General features: G+C 42.2%; 1 protein-coding gene across 1 annotated transcript in view; it reads right to left on the minus strand.

Annotated features, from left to right (window-relative positions):
• The window catches only part of ASPG (asparaginase), a 47,522-nt gene extending 32,479 nt beyond the window's left edge, over window positions 1–15,043 (minus strand). Inside the window, exons 1-5 of the mRNA XM_059819890.1 lie at window positions 14,860–15,043; window positions 8,837–8,966; window positions 5,198–5,309; window positions 2,292–2,417; window positions 724–807 (exon numbers count right to left, since the gene is read on the minus strand). Coding sequence (XP_059675873.1) covers window positions 724–807; window positions 2,292–2,417; window positions 5,198–5,309; window positions 8,837–8,966; window positions 14,860–15,043 — 636 coding nt within the window. The remainder of the gene's footprint in view (window positions 1–723; window positions 808–2,291; window positions 2,418–5,197; window positions 5,310–8,836; window positions 8,967–14,859) is intronic.
• Between the last annotated feature and the right edge of the window lie 10,392 nt (window positions 15,044–25,435).

Below are 25,435 nucleotides of genomic sequence, written 5' to 3' on the forward strand. Positions count from 1 at the left end.
AAATTCAGAGTCCAAAACCTTAACAAAAGGCCTGGTGAAAATGAAGATAACTTTCAAAAGTGTTGCCACACAGAAATAATTAGGTTCCTCCTCAAGTTCCTTAAAGTTTGTCAACTGGAATTTGAAGAAAAAGAGATACCTTAAAATTGTTATTAGTTACGAAGATCTTGGCCAGTCAGCTATTGCTGTTGTCTTACAAGAACTGGCTTTGGGAGCATGGCAGAAGTGAAATGAGGTGTAACCTGACCAGTTTTCTCCGATTTTTGGGCTGCGCAGCACCAACATCTTTAAAGGCAGGGTGCTGAGATCACGGAGGTACTTCCATGTCCATTAGGAATATCATCCTTGATGCTTCAGTCTTCAGGAACTAGAGCTAGAAGACACTCCTACCAGTTCTAGAGAAGCTTTAGAACTTCAAAGTAACTTTAAGGTAAAAAACTGACTTACAAGTGTTTCAGATCCCACATATTTGCAAGGGAACCTTTGATTTCAAGTCTGCTGCAAGCTACATTTCAGCCTTGATAGTCTTTATAGATTGTGTATGGGCAAAACGGGAGATGACTCCTGAGAAAACGGCACGTGCTTTGCCATGTAAGCGCCTGTTACCTCAGAGGAATCCAGTGCAATTCCTTACTGCCTACCGGATATTTTGAGTATGTAAGTGTGTGTCCTGGCTAGAGGGAGAAAAGCAGCTTCAGAGATGGTCTTCACAGGCAAACAGACCTCAGGAATCACGAACTGCCCAGCAAAAAGCAGTGCCCCCAGAAGGTTGGCTCGGCCGTCATTCTGCAACTCGTATATGGGCACCTGAAGAGCAGAGACTGAAATTACATCCTGTCCCTTATGTAAAGCCTACACAGCAGAAAAAAAGAGTCCAACTTATGCAATACAAATGCATGAATAATTTATGTAACAATGATTTATGACAAATAAAGTTTTCTTCTTCATCCCAACTATTTTAGACTGCAGCAGATGGCAGGGTTTCCCTCTGTGCTTAACAGACTTTTATAATTTAGTGCTTAAAAGCTAATATAGAGGTGATTCTAGTGTGATTAAGCAGATTAAAAGACTGATTCAGGAAAAATATAAAAAAATAGAAAGCAGGCATAGTTAAAGTGACTGAGCATGGGAGAAGCAATTGTACAGAGAAAAATCAACAGCTCCAGATCATACAGCACTACCACTACAGGCTTCACAACAGCTCTCTTGCACCATCTTTCCTCACAGTATAGAAAAACTGAGCCAGCAGGTTATTACCGACAGAAAAGGACAAGATTAAAACCAGAAATTTGGTCTGCTGAGTGATGACTTCCATGCCTTTTCAGATTGCCTCTTTATTAACAGAGACTCAGAGCTCCTTTCAGCAATGGAAAAAAAAAAAAAAGTCACACGTTCCGTTGCTAGATCATATGTCAGGCAGATCTCCAAGCGCTAAAACCAAAAAGAAAGTAAAACCTTGAATATGAATATGATATATCACAACTAGACTGCCCCACGTCAAGACAGTAAGTGGGACCCTACTCCATCCTAGACTTTTGTATTTTGACTTCAAATAGACCACATGTGAAAGGGAAGTTATGAGATGGGGGAGAGTAATCTTACAGTGTGACGTTTCATCTCTCTTTTGTGATTAGAGCTGTATTTTACTCTCAAGCAAGCTATTCTAGTAAGACAACCCCGCCCCCTCAGACAATATGCAAAGGGCTGATCTCCAGCTAAGAGAATGAAAATTAATAAATGTAGTCTTTAGAGGAAAGGAAAGAGACTATGTTAGATGCTTTGTGGAACAGAAATGATCAAAAATGCATCTAATGCTTAGAGATTATTATAAAATTTATAAAGAATGCAACAATGAGTAACATAATACAGGATAACAGCTGATGAAGTAAGAAGAAGCTTCAGGGCTTTAAAAGAAAAAATGACAGCTAACAACCAGCAGCCACCTGAGGCTGGAAAGATGCTTCTCTTATAAACCGATTAATACACAATGGCCAATGACAGGGTCTTACATATTTCTCTGAAGCATCTGGCCCCAGCCATAATGAACTACTGGCCTGATTTGGTACAGAGTTGTGAACTCATTAATGATGAAATTATGGGGCAGATCCTCAGCTGGTGAGTCTGTCAATTCTCACTAATTTCTATCAGCACTGTGACCGTTCACCCTGGCTAGAGGCCTGCCCTGCACTACTAAACTATCCAGTGATAACCAAGATACTACCTAGTTTTGCATTTAACAATTAAAAAAAAAAATTAGGCTTCTGACTTCAACTTGAAATTAAGTCCATTACCTGAGATCCTGTCAGAACAACAGTTTTACCCAGGTTCTCACACATGAAGGATAAGGCTGAAGCTGTATAGGCCATGGTATCAGTGCCGTGAAGGATCACAAAACCATCATACTTTTCATAGTGCTCCTGGAGATGGAGAGACAGTTTTCACATTGTTAGAGCAATGCATAGGCATCAGCAAGTACATATTGCATTACTTTCACTGATGCAAGCAACAGCATAATACTTTAAAGGGTACTATGCATATAATTCCTCCTAAAGTTACCGTGTTTTCAGTTTAAATACAATTAAGGGTTAATAGGACACCAAGCACTAAAGCCAGTAATTCTAATTATGGAACAGTCAAAGAGATTCTTCTATGTATACATATTAATGCAGCATTTTTAAACCAGAAGACTGCTAATTAAGAAAAGCTTAGCAATGGCTTTAAACAGGAATGTTAACATATGCAAATTAGTCGTATAGTCTGATTTCTTGTTGCTGCTTTCACTTTAGGGATTACACCATTTACAGGAACAGATTAGGCAAACCAAGGCTATCATAACATCCAGAAAACCCAGTCCACTTAATCCGGGTGGCAGACAGGCAGATTGCCAGTGTAAGAGTGCCCTCTTCTGTTGGAAAGTCATCCTTTCTGTAGCAGGATGCAACTTCTGCAGCAGAAAGAGGTGAAGAGTCTTCTCGTTGTTCATTAATGTACATACGCTTGCTGGTTTTTGAGAAGTCCCTTAGACTATCAGGCACGTACAGATGCAAAAAGCAATTTTATAACAACTTTAATCTACATACAGTTCCATACAGGATTTTTTTTTATGCAAAGCCATGAATTGCATAGTTCATGTTGTTGGAATACAGTAATCTGCTGGCTTTTGGAGGAAAAAGGAATTGGTTCCTCTATTTTAAGAGTGATGCACATAGTAAACACTGTAGTGAGAGACACTGACATCTCTGATGTAATTTGGTAACATGGAAAGGATTACACAGAAGTCTAAGCAGACATATGAAGTGCCAGCGTGGGGGAAAAAAGGGAGTTTGCCATAGAATTACACGATTTAATTAAATTTAATTTAAATTAAATTAAATTTAATTACACTTCTTATGCTACAGTAGGCACACACGCTTGGCATCTCCTGATAATAAGGTCACCTCCAAACTCACCTGCAGATTTCTGCTTGTCCTTTTGCTATTTCTTCACTGATACTCATGCCTACATGTTGCTACCTACTGGAAGTTTCAGGGTATTTCTGCTTATCTCTAACAAGTTAGCCAGCAGAACAACAGCCAGTGTTGCAAGATCTTTCTGTAGGCCAAACTATAGCATGATGCAGAAAGCATGCTGTAGTTCTTCACCAATGCAGTAACAAGATAAGTAAGTTTCAAGAAGGGCTAAGATCACAGAAATAGCCACTTGTCCTCTAACTCAATCAGTACGCTCACGAACATTTTGAGCCTTATGAACCTTATTAGATGCGAAAGAACGTAGCTTGCTTTAAGCTTCATAATGCAGAAGATCAGGATGGCAACTAAGGAGATATCCCACAGAAACATCTTAGAATGTTTCAGTCTGGAAAGTCATAGCACATTACAGCTGCGCCAAGTACGTGTCCAAGAGAACACAAAGTGGCAGTGTCTATACGTAAGCTGGACAGTTGAAGAAGGCTTTTTTTCCCCCCTTCTCAGCACTTTTCACTTGGATTACAGGAACTGGATATTTGTATATACAGAGAAGCTTCATTCTGTGTACAAGAACGAAACACTATTTTTTAAATAAAACTAATATGCCATTAAGGAAGAAAGGTAAATTCTCTCCTGTTCAGCATGGGATTGCTGATTACTCTTGGCCCTGGGCTTTTCCCAGCTGCACCCCTGCTCCATCCTAGAGGCTCTCCACCTATACACCAGCTCCGTCTCTTCTCTGCCGTGGCAAGATGCATTTGATAGGAGGAGCATCATCCCTAGTTAGGTGGTTTCAGGATTAGAGGACCTAAAGATGAAAGACTGTTACCTGAATCTTCATCACCACTCCCTGCATTATTATACTGTTCACATGCATTGCAACAGCTAGGTCGAGGGAGGAAATTTACACTATAAAGCCCACTATCGCAGAGCGAGCAGGAGTTGAAGAGCAGTATCTTACTAGGCCCAAGGTTATTTATTTCTAACAACTCTGTATGAATTCCTGGTGTGAAGAATTTGAAATTTCTTAAAAGCACACAGCTAAGTTCATGGGGACAGGAGCAAAGAAATGCTGATTTTTCAATCTAGAGAAGGATGTAATGAATTTATCTATATATGCAGAAATATCTAGGGCTTTAAACATTTTCCAGTGTGGGAAACCTAACCATGATAGCATTTTTTCTATTGGCTGCAAAGCCAAAGCTAGTCAAGTCTGTCTGTGTTCAGAGCAAGAAAGGCATAAAGACATGAAATTATTTTCTACGTCAATAGCCAACTACTAAGCTATTTGAACACTCAAATAATGTGTAACTAAGCAACCTTCAGTTAAGTTACCTATACCTAAGGATTTTATTCAACATTTTTTGGACAGTGAATTTAAGTCAACATTTTAGAACATATCAAACTACATATTACATATCTTATTCAATCATAGCTGCAATTTTCCTATTTATTTTCTTGTACAGAATTATGACATGGCTTATCACTGGAAGAACTATATAACTTCCGTGAGTTTGCAACATTTTCAAAAGGAAAAAAATTTCAGCAAGCCTTGTAAGCACAGTACTTGTTACTTTGCAAGTAACCAAGCAAGGTACATAACATTTACATTTTAAATAAACAAATACATACATACAGCACTACTGACTTATTTTATCTTGCTAAGTATACTAGATATACTGCTGGTTTTGTTCAAGCAACAAATGAATTCTTATCCCACACCATAGTACCTCAAGTTTCTTTGCAATTTTGGCCCAGTCCTCTGGCGTCATGTTGGAAGAATCAAGCAGCGGTGAGAGCTCCAGGATTGTGTAAAAAATTCTTTTGTTTTGCTTAGAGACACTACGAAGAAAGAGAATTGGAAAAAAAATTCTTAGAGCTAATATCAGCTCATCACTTCTGATTTTTTCTCTAAATCAGTAGTTTTCACCCTTTTCCTCCCTATCCCCCAAGTCTATGGCAAAAAAAATGGTCTCAAATTTGGAACATTAAGTTCCAAGCTCAGAAGTTCATGGCTTGATGTGGTTTAAAGCACAAATCCATAAATTTAATTTAATAATAAATATAATTTGGGAGGCAGAGAGGGGCTGGCAAAACTAAAGACAGAAAAGAGGAACCCAGACTTTGTTTAAGCTTCGAACAACTGAGTTCTAACAAAAGTTGATACGAAGCCTTAATGTTTAAAAATGCTTCATAAGCTATTGAGAGGAATCTATAAAGCTCCCAAGGTTTATAGGGGGTCAACAGAAGATTTGCCACAACTTTTTGATCCCTTGATAAATATAAATAGATACCCTATAAATAGATACTCTTTCCTGACAGAAAGGGAATCTTCTCTTAAGAGAGTCTTATGACTGGGATTAATTTTTGTGGCCATTAGAAGATCCACTCTTCTCAGTGTCTCTGACCTCAGATTTCAGAAAAACTCTCTTGGTTAGTTAAGATGTTCAAGTGAACTGTTGCCTTTGCTAGTAATAGGCTAACTTTGTAAAAGCCCAGTCCCAGCCTATTAGGCTTGTTGTCACCTTGTTATTAAAGTTTGCTATATGGTACTGTCTGTCTCTTGTTATGATGTGGAGTTTAAGCATGTGATAATAGCAAAGATCTTAAAATACTGGCATAGGTTGAAAACAGAGGCCTCAGGACTATAAACAACTGGTGATCAGTTATTGGCCACTGAACAAGTGCAACCTTGACAGCTGGGAAAAGACTTCTCTAAGTACAATAAAACAAGACAAAGCAACTATGCAAGGAAAAAAACCCAAACTGAAACAAAAAGTCAAGCAATAGGATAAAGTACCTGTGGGGCTGAGGAATGTAACACTTTCAAACATCATGCAGTGTGTAGCCCAGCAGATGGAGACCAAAGATTAAGAAGTGTCTAGGCACTCGAACATCTTACAAAAGTGCATGATCCCAAATTTGGAGGGGACTGATCAAAGGCAATGATGGCTATGGAATCCCAGTGGGATTGTCCTAGCTCTAAGCATGGTCCCCCTGCCTCCAAGGGCCACAGGTCTCCCTTTCTCCACCTGCCTATCTCAAGAAATCTCACTCTTCAAAGACCTCTGATTTGCCAGCCAAATGGACTGCATACAGAGCATGTCTTTTACCCTACAAAACATGCTCATTTCCCCACATTAACTTTCTAACTTCAGAATAAAGTCAACTACATATAAATTCAACTTGGCAGTTCAGGTTTGGGGTAACAGAAAGACCCTACTACTAATATTTTCTGCTACCTTTCTGAAGCTTGGAAGAGGATAGAATATCCACCATTTTCACCTATTCTTATGTTAGTTGGAATATATTCCTCTTTAGCAATGCAGTGGCCAACAAGCAGCTAACAAGGAACTGCTAGCAGGCCAGCTCTGTCTTTCCTACTCGCTCTTCCAGGCAGAGCCATCTGGAGCATGTTTAACAGGATCATCTTCAGAGCTTTCTCAATGCTTTTCCACTGCCTGAAGATGATGGAAAGTTCCCTGCCAGCTGTAACTGTGACAGATACTTCAACATTTACACTGGAAGACAGTGAAAGGCTATAGAAAAGACAAAGACACTGCACAGATACGTAAAAGTTCCTGAAATAAGGTGCTTAGAGCACAGAAAAGTTGATTACCTTTCCTCAGCATTCTCAATAGTGTTTTGTTCCCACTCGCTATTCTTGTATATATTTATAGCAATATAAAATATGCAAAACCAAAAGTCAGTTATCAATTCATCAGCTAATAAAACCTGCAGACCCATTCCCCTTACGAGGCCTATAAGACAGTTGCGTACAGCAGAGAGAGCATTTAAACAATGTGTAGTTTTCGTTCATAACCAGCTGACATACTGTACCTAAGAAGTTCGACTTCATATGAAAAACTGCCTTGTAGGATATCACATTTACATATGCTAAGAGTAACTTTGGACGTCAGTTGAAAATGTGTGAAAAGAAAGCTCCCCCAAGGATGTGTTGTTTAAACAAAACACAACATACCAACACCAGAGACCAGCCTAATCTACGACTTTTGATGCCTCTAAGAGATCATATTGTTCCTCTTACATCAAGGTTATCACACAGATATACAAAGTTCACAAAATACTCCTATTTTCTTCCCTCAGAAACTCACAATATTTCTCAACTGCCTAGTTAAAATATCACTCGGCTAGCACAAAGCAGAAAATGGCAAATTGCCATGACTAACCTCCAGAAACAGCACTCAGCAGTGCCAGAAAAACAAGACAAGATTGTTTTTTAAACCTCAGTTTCTGATGTGAATGATTGTTTTAGGCTTTTCTGTTCTTCATGGAAAAGATGTGCCAGGAGAATGATATTTAGGACTCAAATGGGTATATTAGTGAAGTTTTGTTACATTTCAAATCCCTTAAAGTATTTAAAAGTTATTCAGTTACAAGCACAGTATCATAACAGAGCTCCATTTTTCTTAGTATAACCATCATATTTAACACAAACTGTATGTTCACATCAATACTACTCCACTGGGAGTCCATTTGTTTTTCCTTTACCCCTTTTCCTGCCATCTGCCTTTTAAGTGGTTACTTTTAAAAGCTTTTCATGACACCTCAATACAAAACAGAAATAAATTGAATAACCTTACATTTTCTTGTATATCCTGATTTTCTCCTTAAAGAAAAACCATTTTTACTGTTATAGCAAAACAGCTATAGTCCCCTTTATTTTTGAATAACTGTGTAAAATCATCCTTTGTGCAAAGTTAACATGTTTACAGGCGTACAGTCATTCATAACAGCTGGGGAATATCTCAAATTAGCATACTGCCCTCTAAATAAAACCTATAAGCTTATTAATCATTGCCCAACAGTTAAGAAGCAATGCAGATTAATTATAAGCCCATCACTTATTATCATAATGTTGCATAAATTTGGAAAAGACAATCAGCTTTTAGGGTTTTTTAAAAACAGAAGGCCTGCAGAATTAAAGCATGAGGCCTATTCACAGATGCATTAATTAGATGCTACTTTTTCAGACATATACTGAAGATAACTCACACAGAGCTGTAGATACAGTTTTCTTCGTTTCTATAGAATATTTGTATGTTTGCATGGTAGCAAATTAATATCCAAAACAAGAAAAAAATGCAGGACTAAGCTGCCCAGAATGGTTACTTGTTGCCTATTTTAAAAGTTATTTCTCAAGGAGTTGTAAGACACTTCATTGCAGATATATCAAAACAGACATTTTCTATCATGCAGACATGGTAGGCTTTTTTCTTTTAAGTCAATATAAGCATTTTTGCTAATCTCATAATAGATTCTTCACATTAAATGCTTGGAGATGTAATTATCTGAAAATTGACAACATAGTTCCTAACCCTCCCTCTCCCCGAGGAAAATGTACTTACGGGAGCACTAATGTGTTATCTGGAAATTCATGGAAGTTGTTCAGTTTTGTTTCCTGGGCATATGCCTCATCATGCAGCATCGGCATCATTTTCAAGCTGCTTACTAATTTATTGGCCTCAGGAGCAAGTCCTTAACAATAAAGAATAAAGAAAGTAAATAAAGGAGCAGGGATGGAAGGAAGCGAGTGGCACAGTAAGGAGGGAAGAAGTCAAGTTACACAGCTGTTTGTCCATCCTTCCAAATTAAATTTAAACAGTCTATTGGCAGTTTAAGAACGTGAAAACTGAATATAACCAATAAATCTCCATGAAGTTATCCTTTTCTTGACTTGAAATAAATAAATCCTTTAAGAGAAATAATGTTACAAGTCTCCTCCATATCAATTATTTAGGTTCTACCTATTTTTAATTGTTGCTTGTGTGCAAATACTGATCAGCAGTAGGGGCAGGAAGACCATTTTTGCAAATGCAGCAAAAAGCTGCCATTCTTTTTTACATTTGCCATAGCTATCCTCTATCTAGTGGCAAAAGACATACAAAACACTGAGCATTATTTTGTACTATAAAGTTGTGATATTTTTACCTAAGCTTCTCAGCTTTACAGCAGTATTAGCACAAACAGCAAGGTACTAGTATGTCTATGCTGGAAAGCTGCACGTTATGTCTCACTGTCCATGGCAATAGCATTTACACAGAGAAACAAATAAATAAAAGAGAAAGCTAAACAAAGCCCCAAAGTAGGTATTGAGCATTGACAGATATAGACAAAGAGGTGTATATATATATATACACACAAAGATAGAGAAACCTCAGCTTCCAAGAAGAGTCTTAAATGCTAAGTGCTCTAATCACTCTCTCTTGAATAGGTACTTTCCACCAGCAGGTTTAGGACTGAACATCTCAATTGACAAGAGGTAGAGAAGGCACATAAGCTGCTGAGTAGAAAAAGTCAAAAGCAGGGATGCACCTTAAGCTCTGTTCACCCTCCTCCTGCCTGTGATGTCATCTCTCTTTCTGGGGCAGGGGCCTTAAAATGGTTGGGGCTTAAACTAGCCTAAGTACATTCAGCATGTGCTGGATCCGCAGGTGTCCTGGCTGCAACCAGGCATTTCAAAGGGAATCCACATGCTGTTCTCTGTTAGACAGAAAGGCACCTGAATTTTTGATGTTACAATCCTCAGCATCATAGAGCTGAGTTCATTTATGAATCTAACTTGCAACTCATCTCCCAATATCCTGTTTCAGGAAGGACAGCGACAGTCCCAGCGTCCAGAGTCAGAAGCCACTCTGTTTCTCTTTAAGTCTGACTTTTTGAGACTTTTTTCATTCAAGGAACTTCCAGAGGTACTTCCTTCTGGACTTCAAGATTCTGCTGGCGTTACTGTCCAGTTCAGTTTAATCTCGGTGAATGTGTTTCATACCACCTGTTCAGATGGCGAACAAACTCTCAAACCTCATTATTCTACTTCCGCTAGTTCTAGTTATTCCTAATTTAAGGCCAGGTAATTCTCTCCTACTTCCTAGTTCTTCTGTTTATTTAAACATGATTCTCATCCAAGTTAGCATCTGTATTTTTTTTGTTTCACCTGCAAAGAGCAAAGTTTATTTACAATACTCCAAAATACAGAGAGTATTTTCAATAGTATTTCTATCTTTTTCCATTTACTTTCCAAACTGATGGAAAAATCCTTAGGAACTCCCTAATCTCCCTCCTGGCTTGCCTTAAATGAAGTAGCAGGCCCCTTCATAGCCAACTTTCTCACAGGACAGCAACAGCATTTGAGTGGATTTGTTTGGATTCCTGCCGGAATACTTTGTTTCACAAAATATACTTAACACGATTTCAAACTTTGGATGTTTTGTTCATTCAGCTATAATCCCTGCTTTTCCTATTAAGGATGTTCCTAGCTTAGTCACAAATGGCCACTTCTGCTGTGCTTGGGCATAGAGTCATTTTGGCTCTGAAACGCAGCCCAGTTTCAAGTGTTTTCTGGGTGTTTTCTTATTATTATTCTGTTTGTCGAATGCTTATCTTTCCCTGAATACTGACAATGGATTAGACTGTTTATTTTTTGTATTTACCCCAGGAACTGGAGAGCTGATGTATGTTAATATTCTTAAATGCCTTCTTTATAAACGGCAGTTCCTCATCTCTTCTCTTAATCACAAATCTGTCAGGATTTTTTCTGTAATTGCTTGCACTGAAGTTAAACTTTTTTTTTTTAAAGACATTTTGCAGATGTATCCAAGATGACCCACTTACAACCTATGCAGTCCCCTAAATGCATCCACATTTAGCAGTGTTTTCTGCTTTACAGCTTCAAGAAGTAAACACAGGGGAACTCAAGTGCAACTGCTTTAAGAACACTTCTACTTCATTATGCATGGAAACCATCTTTTGTGAGCCAAGCTTGTTAACCAAGTATTTGAAGCAACTTCACCCCCTGTATAGAAGATGCAGGCTGTGCAACTTGTCCAAATAGCTCTCATCAACTTCTGTCCTTTCCCTCTTTAGCTGGCCAACCCCAGCATCACAAACCAGACAGACAAAGGCAGAACAGCAAACAAGCAACTGTGGCCGAGGAGAACAAGCATGGTTCTGTCTCATCTACACTCAAGGACTCTGCTTTTCACTCCAGTGCTATAGATAACACAATTATAGCTACTTATCAATCAAGATATCCTATAACCTGTGCTGCAGCAGAGAACGGGGAGCTGAAAAAGTCTGATGCAGCTGTGTCAGTAGGGATCTGCACCCAAGAAACCACAGAAGTTGGGGAGAAGGAGCATACTGTACATCAGCATGCTGAAGTCATCATCCCCAATCCTAACAAACTCTCCATGCCGAGGAATACAAAGGACTTTGTTAAGCCAGCTTTTACCTATAGGAATATCAATACAAATGGCACATACATCTACGGCACCAGATCCCAAAAGTAACGACTACATTTTGCAAAGGCACGGAAGCAGAAAGTGTTCTCCAAAATACTCTTTTCTGCAGCTTTAGTACTTGGAGCTTTTGGAAAAGAAGTGAATAGGTTTCAAACAGAAAAAGGTTTGGACTACAGCAGCCAGTCTTTTGGCAGTCTAGTACATCTAGAAAAGACAGATAATTAACTAAGTCTCTCAGGCAGACTCTATTCCAAGGTAAGTAATCTTTCTAAGGGGATTTAGCTTAGTTCTACTTGTATTTGGTGGGTGAGTTTTTTTCTTAATATTTCAGGTAAAAGCTAGGAAAGAGATCTAGCCCACAAGTCCGAGGAAAAGAGCTTCCTGAAAGCATCAGCCAGGAGGAACATGAGCACAAACGATGCAAAGATTTGTATAACAGTAACCTTACTAAGGAGTGCAGCAAGATTCTCTTCCTGAAATGAGCTACTGATAAGACAAAAGAGACTGTCGTAGGAGGAATTAGAAGGAAGAAATTTTTAAAATGCACTGAAATGGCTTATTTGACAGCAAAAACATGAATACTGAGGAGTCTGCAACTGAGTCTGGTTGTCACCCAACTCACACAAACAGACTATCCATCCTCTGAAAATTACTTCTGCCCAGGTAACCTGTAGGTATACAGAAAGTCCAACAGGTCCAAGACATGCAGGAGTTGCCACACATGCACAAGTCAACTGCAGAACCTCTGCAGGAGGTTCACAATCAGACCTCATGATGATAAATAATTCCTCCATACATGCACAATGAGCCAAGGGAATGCGATTCTATCAGTCTTGTACATAGGGACAGTTCCGCACAGGAACATATTCCTTGCAGAACACATTAGGCCTGATTTTAAAAACGAAGCCACCTTGTCCCAGCAACTGGAAAGGCCATAGAAAAGCTTTAAGTCTAGATAGAAATTAGTTATGTAGAAGCTTAGCTTGATCCCTTCAAGTTGAGCAGTTGCTGCTATGAAAGGTTTCATGAAGCTCAAGGAAGCTACTTCTGTTTACCTTGCTTGAACTAAAACACTTGTAGTTCTAGGTATGGTTGTAAACAGGCACTTTCTATCCATTGATTAATAAAAGAAATGAGCATCTATTGTTTTTTCCCTTTGAAGCGTGCTGCCTTTCCCATGTTTCTGTCTGAATACTAAAGACTGCCAAATATTCTGAAAGAAGTACTCTGGCTGCTCTGCTGCTAGATCTGTGTATGAAAAGCAGGTTGAAACCCTCACCAGGATGTAGCAAGTCAGCATCATTAGATCATAACTGTTAGATTGTTTGCACATGCTTTAATGATTGACACTTGTTAAGCAAAAGGAAATAAAAAAAAGACACACAAGATGAGAAGAGGTTTAAAGTTCACTTATAAAAGAATAAGACATGCGATTTTAATTTATTTGCTTAAAAAACGGTGTTTGGGAAGCTGAGACAGTAGAAGTAGGAAATGGCAGACAGGAATGCAGACAGAGAAAAGAAAGTCACCACATGTAATTTGAAATACAGAGATTTGTTTGGTGTTTTTTTACAATTTTGATAGATTAAGCACAAAGATGACAGCCATAAAAATCAAAGCAGAACCTCTTAAGCATCTTCTCTACAACAACAAGGATCAGCCAGCCACCATCTTCTGAGAATGAGGGATGTGTATTAAAAAAAGAAATGTAGTCTAGGAGGCTCTGAAGTGAAGCCCCAAGTGTTTTAATCCTACAAATGAGTAGCTGAGATAGTATTTCAGGCAGGGGCTTGAAATTCTGTAGTAGGAAACACAAGCACCCACACTTCTGAACCTAGACAGACACAGGCTCTGGAAGCCCTGGCATGCTCCACTGTCTCCTAAGTGAAGGAGGAAGGAAAACTGAATAGATGTTTATCAAAGTTGGACTGCATCCCTCCCTCTGCCCTCCCCCCACCCCATACATTACCACCTTTCCCTTTATACCAATGCTGGTAAATGCACAGCCCTGCAGCAACTCAGACCTGGCTGAAATCTGTTCCTTTCCCCAGACACATTAATGGGCTGCTGCTTCTGGCATCTCTTGGGATCTGTGCCTACTAAGTGAGGGTCTAGTGGTGCTCAGGTGCCACTCCAACCAGCTTCTGGATTGGGGGTCTTGGGGAGGGGGGGCACTTTAGGAGAGTTTAGGCACCTACCTGTTGACATTCAGGGGCACCTGAAAACACACAGTGTACACCTGTGGGTGCCTAAGAAACTTTCAGGTGAAATGCAGGCAGTATACTGAGACATCTCGGAGTTCAAGTTTGGATTTAAACTTTTTCAGCTGGTGGAAGGGGGTTTGGCACATCCAGCCTTTTCATCAACACAAGTCTCACCCTCCCTTGGCAAGGTAAAGCAGAACTCTTCAATGATTTCTTGAAGGAAGTCAAGAGCTGGTAGGAGAGCAGCAGAATCCTGCCCAGAGGCAGGTGAGCACAGATGCTGCATCTGATCTCGCTCATTATGTCACTTGGCAGGATGTACGCTGCCACACTTGCATCAGCTGCGTCTTCAGGTCACCACTTGAAAAATCCTTGACGTGGCCACCGCCTCCAACAGCCCACGCTCTTCCCAGTGGGAATGTGAGGCACATGCTCTCCAGGTAGCCTGGGACGGTGGCTCTTTTGGGGCTAAAAAAAGACCGCGTGACTGGTACGATTAAGCTAGTTTCATTTTCAGTGCGTGAAGGAGCGGAGAAAGGACTCATACTTCAGGAAACACACTGTCCTCTGCCAAAACCTGCTCTAAACAGCTGCGAGGCTCACTTGTCAGAAGGATGCCTGTCAGCTCAGCTACTGAAATAACCAGTTGGTAGGAACAGCGGATTAGAGGACGGCGCACGCCCTTCTGGCGTTGCTCATACCGGTTACGAGAAACCCGGGGATGCTGAACCATGAGCTGCGCCAGGGAGAGCGGTCACAAAGCAAGGCTGCTGGTTAAGGAAGCGGCAGCCGCAGCCTCCGCTCGCCCAGCGGCGCATCCCGCAGCCCAGGGCCCTGCCAGCACCCCACGCCAGGCCGCTTTCGCAGCGTACCCTGAGGGAGAGCCCGCCTCCGCCGCCCCGCTCCGCTCCCCCTCGGCCCCCTCACCCTTGACGTCCTGCACCATGCCGATGGTGCCGCCCGTGTTGATGACCAGCACCCGCGCCTCGGCCTTCGAGCCGCCGGCGGAGGCCGGGGGGCAGCTCGGGCGCTCCTGGGGGCGCGTGCCGGCCAGGGCTCTGCCCAGAGAGCGCGCCCCCGCAAGGTGCTGCCGCGCCGCTGCCGCCTCCATCCCGCTCCTGAGGAACCGCTACCTCCCGCCCGCCCGGCGACAGGGGAGTTATAGGGCGGCTGCGGGGCCGCCCCTTCCCGCCCCGCCGGCCGGGCAGGCAGCGGGGTGGGGCCTGCCCGGGCCGCGGCGCTGCCCCCAGAGGCGGGGAGAGCCGCCATGCCGCCGGAGCAGGCCGCGAGGGGGCGGTGGCTGGAGCTCGAGGGCTGCGGGCGGCCGTGAGGTACAGCCGGGCGGCGGCGGGGCCCCTCGCCCCGGGGGGAGGTGAGGGAGAGGGGTCGGGCCGGGGCGAGCCCCGGCACCGCCGCCAGCGTGCGGCACCACCCCTTGTACTTTGCGCCGCTGCGGCCGCGGGGCAGCGCCGGCCCCCGGGGGGAAACGTTAAGGTCCTTCATGCTTGAAGGAGAAGCAAAGAGCAGCGGCGCGTTTTAGGCGCGGAGAGGAGAAGGGGGTAAACAGGGCTCGGGGGTCACCCCCGGCGAGGAGAGCTGCGTCGTCCCCTCTTTTTTTCAGAAAGCTCTTGGGGAAGGCGGCAGGAATTTCCTCTGCTTACCTGGCCTCTGAGGTGACTGTTCCTACAATTTCAGCTTCCTAATCGGGACCCTCGGTTTTCATCCAGGTTTTCTCGCGAGAGAGGAAAGAGCTTCCACCTTCAGGCTGTGTGTGCATCGAGCCCTGGGCCAAATGGGGACAGGCTGGTACAATACTGCCTGCTAACAACTGTAACACAGAAAATAAGGCTTGTGCTGGAAAGGTCTCCTTGGGCAAAGATGAGAGCTGTGGAATAAGTAACAGTCAGCAGCCTGCCAAACCATAACCTATCCAGACTGATCTCTTACTTAAATCAAGCATCCATACACAGTTTTCTCCTGTAGACTGTATGGGAGTATTAGCCCACAAACTCCTTTATTTGAGCTCTTCTGTTCCTTTGAGGACATTCACCTGCAAGGATTGGTATTTCCTGGAAACCTGTGACCACAAAATGATTCTTGATACAGCCAGATCCAACATGCAATTGTGAAAGATAGCTTCTGTTTCCCAACAGTCTTGCCAAAAGTGCTCAGGGAAAAACAAGTTAACCATCAACAGATGCCCAGTTGTGCGTATGATGATACCATCTCTATCGCTGTAGCTGAGACCTCTGAAAAAGAAATGAGAATAAAGAGGAGGGGGAAGCTTACTACTTCAACCTCAGAAGCTCTGAGTATTTGTCTGTTTTATCCTGATTATCATCTCTGCTGTCATTGGCCATATCTGCAAAAAGCTCGTTATAGCCAGGAGCTGAATACCATGATCTTGGAATGGACTTTTTCCATGCAGTAGGGATACTTTAGAGTCTTTGGTGATGCAGAGAACACAGATGACACAGGTTTAGGAAACGGTGACAAGGTACACACATCTACCTCATTTCAGTGCTCCATGAGAAATGGCAACAATGTTATTGCCCATAGCCCTGGTGATGGTAATGCTGTAGTAGAATTGCTAGTGTCATCACAACAGATGGAGTAATGCTGAAATTTATATTGCTGCGGAAAACTGTGACGTCTTCTGGTCTTACAATACCAGCAGTTCCTCCAGTCCTTAGTATCTATGAGATACTAATGGTGAGAAAAGAGCTGTTATTTGTAATAAGTATCATAACAGAAAGAGTGGTGAATTACGAGTTTAGGGCGCAGAAGACTCATCTCCATCCTATTCTAGATTGTAGCTTTTGTTGAGCTCCAGTTTATATTTCACCTGTTTGTTACCAACAATGTGCTAGGTGTTTCTCAAATTTTCCTCCATCTTCCTGTAACAGTCTTCCTAAGCTTTCAGACACACGAGCCCTTCTTCAACTCAAATGCTTCAAAATAGAAGCATTAAGCTTCAAAACTAAATACAAAAGTAGGGTTTAGTGTCTAGATAAAAATAGTTGATACATCTGGATTAGAGTGCAATTTTGCAGGTAAAGGAAGTGGGGAGGTGTGATGAAAAAGGTGGTGTTATAGGTATTTTACAGAAAAAGCTAGAGACATGTACCTTATAGACTCTGGAACTCGAAGAGGTTAATTGTGGGAAGGAGGGCAGATTAAGCTCTGGCATAAAACAAAATTATCTGTATCAAACCCTGTATTGGTGTCTAGCTCAGATACTGGTTTTACTTTTAAGAGTCATGTTTGGAAGGTATATGGTAGTTTCTTCTGAGGATCAGGTGTGAGATCAAGTATAAAGAAGCTGAAGTTGGTTTCAAGGCAATCTGGTAAATCTTGAGGTCTGTTGTCATGAGATTTGTTATTACTGGCGAACTATAAACTGCTGAGAAGCACAGTCTGCATGAGCTGAGAATGAGCTGCTGTGCAAGTACCTTGAGGCAAAACATAGATTCATATAATTGTTTAGGTTGGAAAAGACCTGTAAGATCATAGAGTCCAACCATTAACCTAGCACTGCCAAGTCCACCACTAACCCATGTCCCTAGGCACCACATCTACACATCTTTTAAATACCTCCAGGGATGGTGACTCAACCACTTCCCTGGGCAGCCTGTTCCAGTGCTTGACAACCCTTTCGGTGAAGAAATTTTTCCTAATATCCAATCTAAACCACCCCTGATGCAGCTTGAGGCCATTTCCTCTAGTCTATTGCTTGTTACTTGGGAGAAGAGGCCAACACCCACCTCACTACAACCTGCTTTCAGGTAGTTGTAGAGAGCGATAATGTCTCCTCTCAGCCTCCTTTTCTGCAGGCTAAAGAACCCTAGTTCCCTCAGCTGCTCCTCATAAGACTTGTGCTCCAGACCCCTCACCAGCTTCGTTGCCCTTCTCTGGACACGCTCCAGCACCTCAATGTCCTTCTTGTGGTGAGGGGCCCAAAACTGAACACAGGATTCGAGGTGCTGCCTCACCAGTGCCAAGTACAGGGGGACAATTACTTCCCTACTTCTGCTGGCCACACCATTTCTGATACAGGCCAGGATGCCATTGGCCGCCTTGGCCACCTGGGCATACTGCTGGCTCATATTAACCGGCTCCCGACCAGCACCCCCAGGTCCTTTTCCGCCAGGCAGCTTTCCAGCCTCTCTTCCCCAAGCCTGCAGCGTTGCATGGGGTTGTTGTGACCCAAGTGCAGGACCCAGCACTTGGCCTTGTTAAACCTTATACAGTTGGCCTCGGCCCATCGACCCAGCCTGCCTAGATCCCTCTACAGAGCCTTCCTACCCTCAAGCAGATCAACACTTCTGCCCAACTTGTAGCCAAACATGTAGCCTAAGTGCCTGAGTTACTTAGTAAGCCAAAGGAAGAACATGCTTCCTGTATTAAAGTGGAGGGGATTTTTGGCTCCAGGTCATATGAACTTAATTTGTACCCTGTGCTGCAACTTTTAAATAAAAATTAACTTCAAGGTAAAAATATATATTATGGGATGGTCCAAGCAATTTCTTCCGCTTCCAATTTCTATGACTTACTATTCCAACAAATAAATTTTATGCACTCCCTCCAAGTTGTCAATCTCTCTCTTACACTGGGTGGCCCAAAACTTGGCATAGAATTCCAGATATGGCCTCACAAGTGCCAAGTAGAGGGGAGAAATCATTCCCCTTAATCTGCTGCCTGTAAATGTCTTGCTAATGCAGCCCAGCCTGTTAGCTTTCCGTTAGCTTTCATAGCTGCAAGGGCCCTTTGCTGACTCGTACTTGACTTGTCCGTAGGACCCCAAGCCCTTTTTGCATAGATGCTACTTAATTTTTCAGTCTCCAGCCTGTACTGATTTATGCAGTCATTCTGTCTCAGGTGCAGGATTGTGCATTTGGCTTTGCTGAATTTTATGAAGTTCCTGTCAGCCCATTCCTCCAGCCTGTTGAGGTCCTGCCTTGCATATCAGGTTGGACCATTATTCTGCTTTTAGTTTGTCTCTAAAGATCAGCCAGCTCTCCTGGGCTCCTTTGCATTTCAGGATGGCCTCCCAAGATATCTTGCCTACTAGATCACTGAAGAAGCCAAAGTCTGCTTCTCTAAAGTCAGTGCCTTTAGTCTACTCCACCTCTTCCTCATTTCTGTAATATGAAGGCCTGTTTGTGAAACACATCCTGTTTGCCTTGCATGCAGATATACCACAGAACTGCTTGATTGAAAGTAGGAAATATTTTGTAGTATCTGCTTGCTTTCCTTAGTTGCAAGAAGACCAAGAGCTAAAGATAACAGCAATTGTAGCCAACAACTCAGCATCATACTCATGATATCTTATACCTAATAAGGCTTGACTAATGTTTGATTAATCCTTAATTTTTAGTTAGTAACAGATGGATTACTTTGTAGCTGCAGCATGAATCAATGCTTGTTTATTTGAGACTCACCTGTTGCCTGAGAAATATCTCCATCATGGCAGTCCCTGCTTCCCCAGTAACAGCTGCACCTTCTTGAGGATCCTAAGTGCTGCTATCTCAGACATCATAGCCAGGTCTGCCCTTGACTGTCATTCCCTGACCAGCTCCCTCTTGTTTTTGAGTAGCAGATCCAGAAAAGCACCTCCTGTATTCAGCCTGTCCAGCACCTTTGTCAAAAAAATTTTCCTCAATGTCCATAAAATCTCTTGTCCTTCCTTCACATTGCCCTCTTGCTTGTCCTTCCTTCACATTGCCCTCTCAGATGTTAGGGTTGTAGAGTCCCCCATGAGAACCATGACCTGCAATCAAGAGATGACTTCTCCCTAGTTGAAGGGGGCTTCACCCACCTCCTGTCCTTGATGAGGTGGCCTAGAGTAAGCACTGATCATGATGTTGCCATTGCAGCCCTCACTGTGACCCTGACTAGAAAGCTCTCAAAAAGCCTGTAAACCTTAATCCATAGCACTCCGTGCATCCCTTTACATATTGCGCAAAACCAGCCCCAGCCCTCATCCTCACTGTCTTTCTGAAAGAGCCTGTATCTATGCATTGCAATACTTCCTTCACATGACTCTGCCATCATGTCTCTAATTCTCATATCATCACAACTCTTCAACTGCACACAGATATCTAGTTTGTCCTGTCGGTTTCCGAAGCTGCATGCTTGGCACTTGAGGCAGGCTCTTGCTTGTCCAACTTCCTTGGGTGGGAGAGAATCTCCCCTGTTCCTCTGTTTGGTGTATGCTTCCACCCACTGACAGACCTAACTTTTAAGTCTCCTTCAATAATATTGCAAGCCCATTGACAAAGAAGTTGCTGCCTCTCTGTCACATGGAACCCATCTCTCACATGAACATGCCAATTATCACAACCTGCATTCTTAGCTGCTTACAGTGTTCAACAGTGTCAGAGCCTTACACAGCATCAAAGACGGCCTTAAATGTGCAACCAGGTATTCTGGAGAAGTTCACAATTCCTTCTTCTGTTGAGGGTTAGAAAGAACCATCCTACCCTTCACAGGGACTCTTAAAGTACTATACTTTAAAAACTAGCTGGGTTCTAGATTGGCTGGAGCTCTTAAAGTTATGTTTAATTGCAACTGTTAGGGTGCTTGCTACAGTCCTAAATAGTCGATGTGTCTAGTTGGAATTCAATCTTTTTTTTTTTTATTAGTTGATATTTAACTAGCCACCTTCACAATTCAGAGTTGCATAAATAAAAGACCAGAGCCCTTGTTAGTGGATCCCCAAATTCTTCTATCAGATAACACAGGAACGTGGACCACATGGTCCGGATTGCTGTACACTGCTCCATCGCAGCTTGAATCAAGAAAATTCCTGCCTCACATCTCTTTTTCCTGACACTAAAAGGTAGGAAACCACATTGCAGCCACTCCTTTGTAGTGTAGGCCTACACAAATTTCCCTTAGCCTCCAATTTTTCTGTAAATGCCTGCTAGCACTAACAACCTCTCCAGCACACAAGTTCCTTTTTATTCCAATTCCATAAATCACTAATCCATAAAAAGGTAAAATATACAACACATCCCCTATTCACCCCCAGCACTAAATAAAAAAGAAAAGAGAAAAAGAGAATTAGAGAAGACCATGTCCAGTACCTCAGGATACTTGGCAATTTTGGCCAAGTCTCCTACTGTCCCATTACATGAATCAAGCAGTGGTGCATATTCTGGGATTGCATAGATAATCCTTTTTGTGTTTAGAGAGACTACAAAGAACAAAATTATATCATAAAAAAAAATTCTATTGTAAACGATAGCTGTTTTACTACTTCTTCTTACAGCAGGTAATGTGGCCCTAAGTCATAATCTCCCTATGTTACAGAACAGTTTGCGGTAGCTTTTCATTTACTTCAGACAAAAAACCACTTCAGATTATATTAAAACTAGCTATTGAAATGATTCTGGAGTGGGAAAACTTTTATCAAAAGGTAGCCAGCTCAAGCTGACTGTACATCAATACTTAGCAAGAGGTAAATACAGGAATTATATAATACCATGCTAGAAGATCTAAATTAAATATAACTGGATTTATGGTTGCTAAGCAATCACGTGAGACTATATTGTTTTAGCTGAAAAATACAGAGGAAAAAAATTAAGGACTGTCTCATTTCAAATACATTGAAAAACAGTAACTTGAAATCTGGCAGCAATAAAATTAAGACAAAGACTTACATTTTAATATGAAAATAATAACCACAGCATCGCAAAGTTTTGACTTGAACTTGCTATCTTGCATGTACACATAGAGGTAGTATGCAAGAAGTCCCTTCCATTCTGATTCTAGTCTGTGATACGAAGGTTTACAACATACTATTACAAAACATCCATCGCTAGAAGCGTTCTGCTATCGTTCATAGACTTCAGCTGAAAGCATCCATTTAGCAAGTATGAAAATCTTGCTTCCAGAAGCACTCGTGTGTTCTCTGGAAGCTCACAAGTATCACAGGCTGTGCTTCCCTGCGTAGATTCCTTATCCTGTAGCACTGGCATCCTATGGGGGATCTCTACTAATGTATTGGCTTCAGTAACTATTCTAATTTTAGGATTTGGTATCATCAGCAGCAGTCACTTTGGTTTTGTCCCAGTGTATTTTCTACCTCCTTATCTCCTACTTCATAAATAAAATCCAAGAAATATCTATTCCTTAGAGAACATGTAAAAGAGTCAGATTTAAAGTGTGCCTGTTTGAGTCCCAGCTTAACTGGTGATTGGGGTGGGGGGGAGTCTGTTTGCACATGATTGCTATCCAGACTGAATAAAACTAGTTCAAGAGAAAGCTAACATTTTAAACTGGAGAAAGCAGAGAAACTCTCTACACCTATTTTCTGTGATCTCTTGAAATAATGTGCTAGAAGAGACTGTCTGTATCAAGAATTCTAATAAAATCTTATCTACATCCCTGTCTTTTAAATGTGGGCTTTCTGTCCTTATTAAAAAGATCGACTTAAAAAGCCCCAGAGATTTATATGCATCCGTTGCGCTGTTCATTTACTGATTATGCAGTCTAGATTTTCACTACTAATAGACCAAAAAAAAGAGCTTTGTAAATGTTGAATTATTGCTGACAGCTGTACCTTTCCTTTTTTAGACACAAGTATCCAGGGAGAAAGTTACCCCTGGGTGTTTTATTCTCCGTTTAGGAAGAAAACAAAATGAGAGAAGTGAAAGGTGTAAAAACCCTCCATGGAGTGCATGAAGACCAAATACAGGAGGGAAAAAGAAAACCACCACGGTGGTGTGTTTGTGGAACACCTGGGGCTCATCACTCTGACCAGCAAGGAGAGAGGAGACAAGTTTCATAAGCGCTGCATGAAAAGGACCTCAACTCAGCCAACTGTGAGAGACCAAGTTTTCATTGCAGTTTTTGGAGGAGAAAGCAGTCTCTGCACTTTTTGGAGGGTAAGAGGAAACAGATACCTGCATTTGGAGCATACTGTCTACCTCCCTCCTTCCCCTGAACCAAGTGGCAACCCCGCTGTTCTCTGTCCCCAGGTGACTCACTGGGAAGGATGGACTTGCTTGGGAGAAGGAGCGAAGGCCATAACCCTTCAGGAAGGCACGTGGTGTGTGCAGCTCACTCCTGCCTCACTCACCTCAACCTGCCTGCTGGCTCACCAGCCTGATGGTGAGCCCCGCAGTGAGCATCAGTACCCCCTTATTGAGCACCAGCCCCAAGCTCTGCTCTCTGCCCCTTTGGAAGAGGCCCCAGGGTGCCCCACTATCTCAAGAAAGAGCCAAGAGCTCAATCCCCATGCCAAGAAACAGCTGCCAGGACCTCCCCATCATGGGGATGTGAAGTCACCAATGGGGTGACTCCCCTCCCTTGAAGGGGTCCTCTGGGAGGGTCCTGTCCCTGTCCTGCAGGATGTAAGAGCTCCCTCAGGAGAGGGAGTGACCACCGTAGCCTCTGCTTCCCCAAGGGATTTCAGTCATAGCATCTCCCAGACTAGACATTTCTGGAGCTTGAGTGAAAGCTAAATACAGGAGCATCAGATGGAGATGAGAGAAGCACCTACCCATGTGGCTGCGCTCGGTGCCTAAGAAAAGAGCAATCTATCTTTCTACAGATTCACCAGATAATCACAGAGGTTGCCTCTTCCCTCAACACTTCAATGGAGGATTAATATATACCTTTCTTCTGTCTCAGATATATCCTCTTTGCTTCAGGTTTCTTTCATTTATTAGCCTCTTTGGAGTTTCGTCTGCTTTTCTCCAGGTTCTTTTACAGAAAGAAAACTCCAAACTATACATTAATGGTGGGGTTTTTTTTGTTTGTTTTTCTGTTCAGTTTTATCCCTTTCTACAGGCTAAGGTAGACAAGAAGTTCCCTGTTACTATGCCCCTTGAAAACATGCTAATTATTTTCCAAAGTCAGTGCAACTCCCGTCACAGTCTATGCCAACACTTGTATCCTGGATTAAACTGTGATTCTATCATTTATCATAATTCACATGGCCTGTTTCTGACATTTGCATGTAGACTGGCATCTCATTTTAATCTGTTTTAAGGAGTGTGTCAGATGTACACAATCCTCAGCACGGCATGCTGTTTCTGTTTTGAAGATACACCGGGGAATGGAGCCCTAAGGATAGGCTGTCTTGTTTAAAACTTAAATAGTTCAGCAGTTTCAAGGACCAACTCAGGTATCTCCAGAGCTTCTAAATTTATCCAGAGAGGCTCCCATCTGCATTTAAGTGAAGGCTAACTACTTCTTATTCAATAAAACAAAATCGGGGGGGGGGGGGGGGGGGGGATATATATGGGGGGATATATAGGAATGACTCATTGCACAAACAGATGGGTGGAGGACACAAGACTAGCTACCAGTTCCAGAGAAACTGTACAAAGAATACACAGGAACAGCACTTAAATAAGAGATGCTGACGTAAGAACATAAGAAACATAACAGGGAAGCTCAGAGAGATGCAACTCATGTATTTCCCTCAAACGACGTTACAGGAAACAGAATATGACCTGCGAGCGTAGAGAACTCAAGCTTAGAACTTTCATTTCCAAGAAGTCACTCCAGCATCTCTAATAGCTCAACAAAAGGCCCAGGCTGTGCATCTTAGAACGTAAGCCTGGAAGAAACAAAAGTATCTCTGAAAACTTAATTGGCAAGGCTACATCTGAATAATTGGAAGGAATACAATGACACTCACTAGTTGAAAGGAGTTTCTGCCATCACAGCCAGTTTGTTCCAGGTCTCAATAGCCAGGTACCAGCCATACAATCTGTCAACATGAGCTTTACCTGCAAGGTTGGGAAGAAAAAAAAAAGTATCGTGTCATTCTAAAAAAACAGTGTGTCATTCTCCAAAGTATGACATTTTAGTAGTGTTCTTTGCTGTCTATTCAGGGTTTGGAGGGTTTGGGTTGTTTGTTTCTTTAACTCAGTTCCCACTTAGGCTCACTTCGCAGTCTTTCTAATCCTGTTTGATTCATGACGTTCAGAAAAACTTTTTCTACCACCAGCTCAGTCCAGATGGCTTTTCAGTTTCCAATATAACAATTAGTGGGCCTTTCCACTAAGCTGGATCAGAAAACTAGCCCAGGTTGAAAACACTCTGCACATCCACCTGAGCTGGTGGTAGAAAAAGGTGAATGGCAGGGGAAGGTAGCAATTGGTCAGAGATTGACCACATAGCTAAGCTTCAAGGTTTTGCTTAGGGGGTTCTGTATCCAAGGGCCACCCATAAAGCATTTTGATAGAGGTTGATAGGGGAGCTGGGGGACAGAAAATAATCTGCTGTGGACCTCAGGCTAGAGAGATTGTTTTTATTTACACTAACCACCTGACTTTGGCATAACTCTTGATGTGCCCAGAATGAGAACTTAGTGAGACAAAGGACTGTTCAAACACTCACACAGATGATGGTCCAAGTGAAAAGAATTGCCTTGGAGAAGCTACAGAAATGCTGCGGCTTGCTAACCGAAGGTGAGACTTTTCTCGAGAACTGAGATTTGTGGAGAATTTATATAATCTTGGGAAAGAAAAACACCATTGTGTGA

This window comes from Gavia stellata, chromosome 7 (assembly GCF_030936135.1).
Source record: "Gavia stellata isolate bGavSte3 chromosome 7, bGavSte3.hap2, whole genome shotgun sequence".
NCBI classification, from domain to species: domain Eukaryota; kingdom Metazoa; phylum Chordata; class Aves; order Gaviiformes; family Gaviidae; genus Gavia; species Gavia stellata.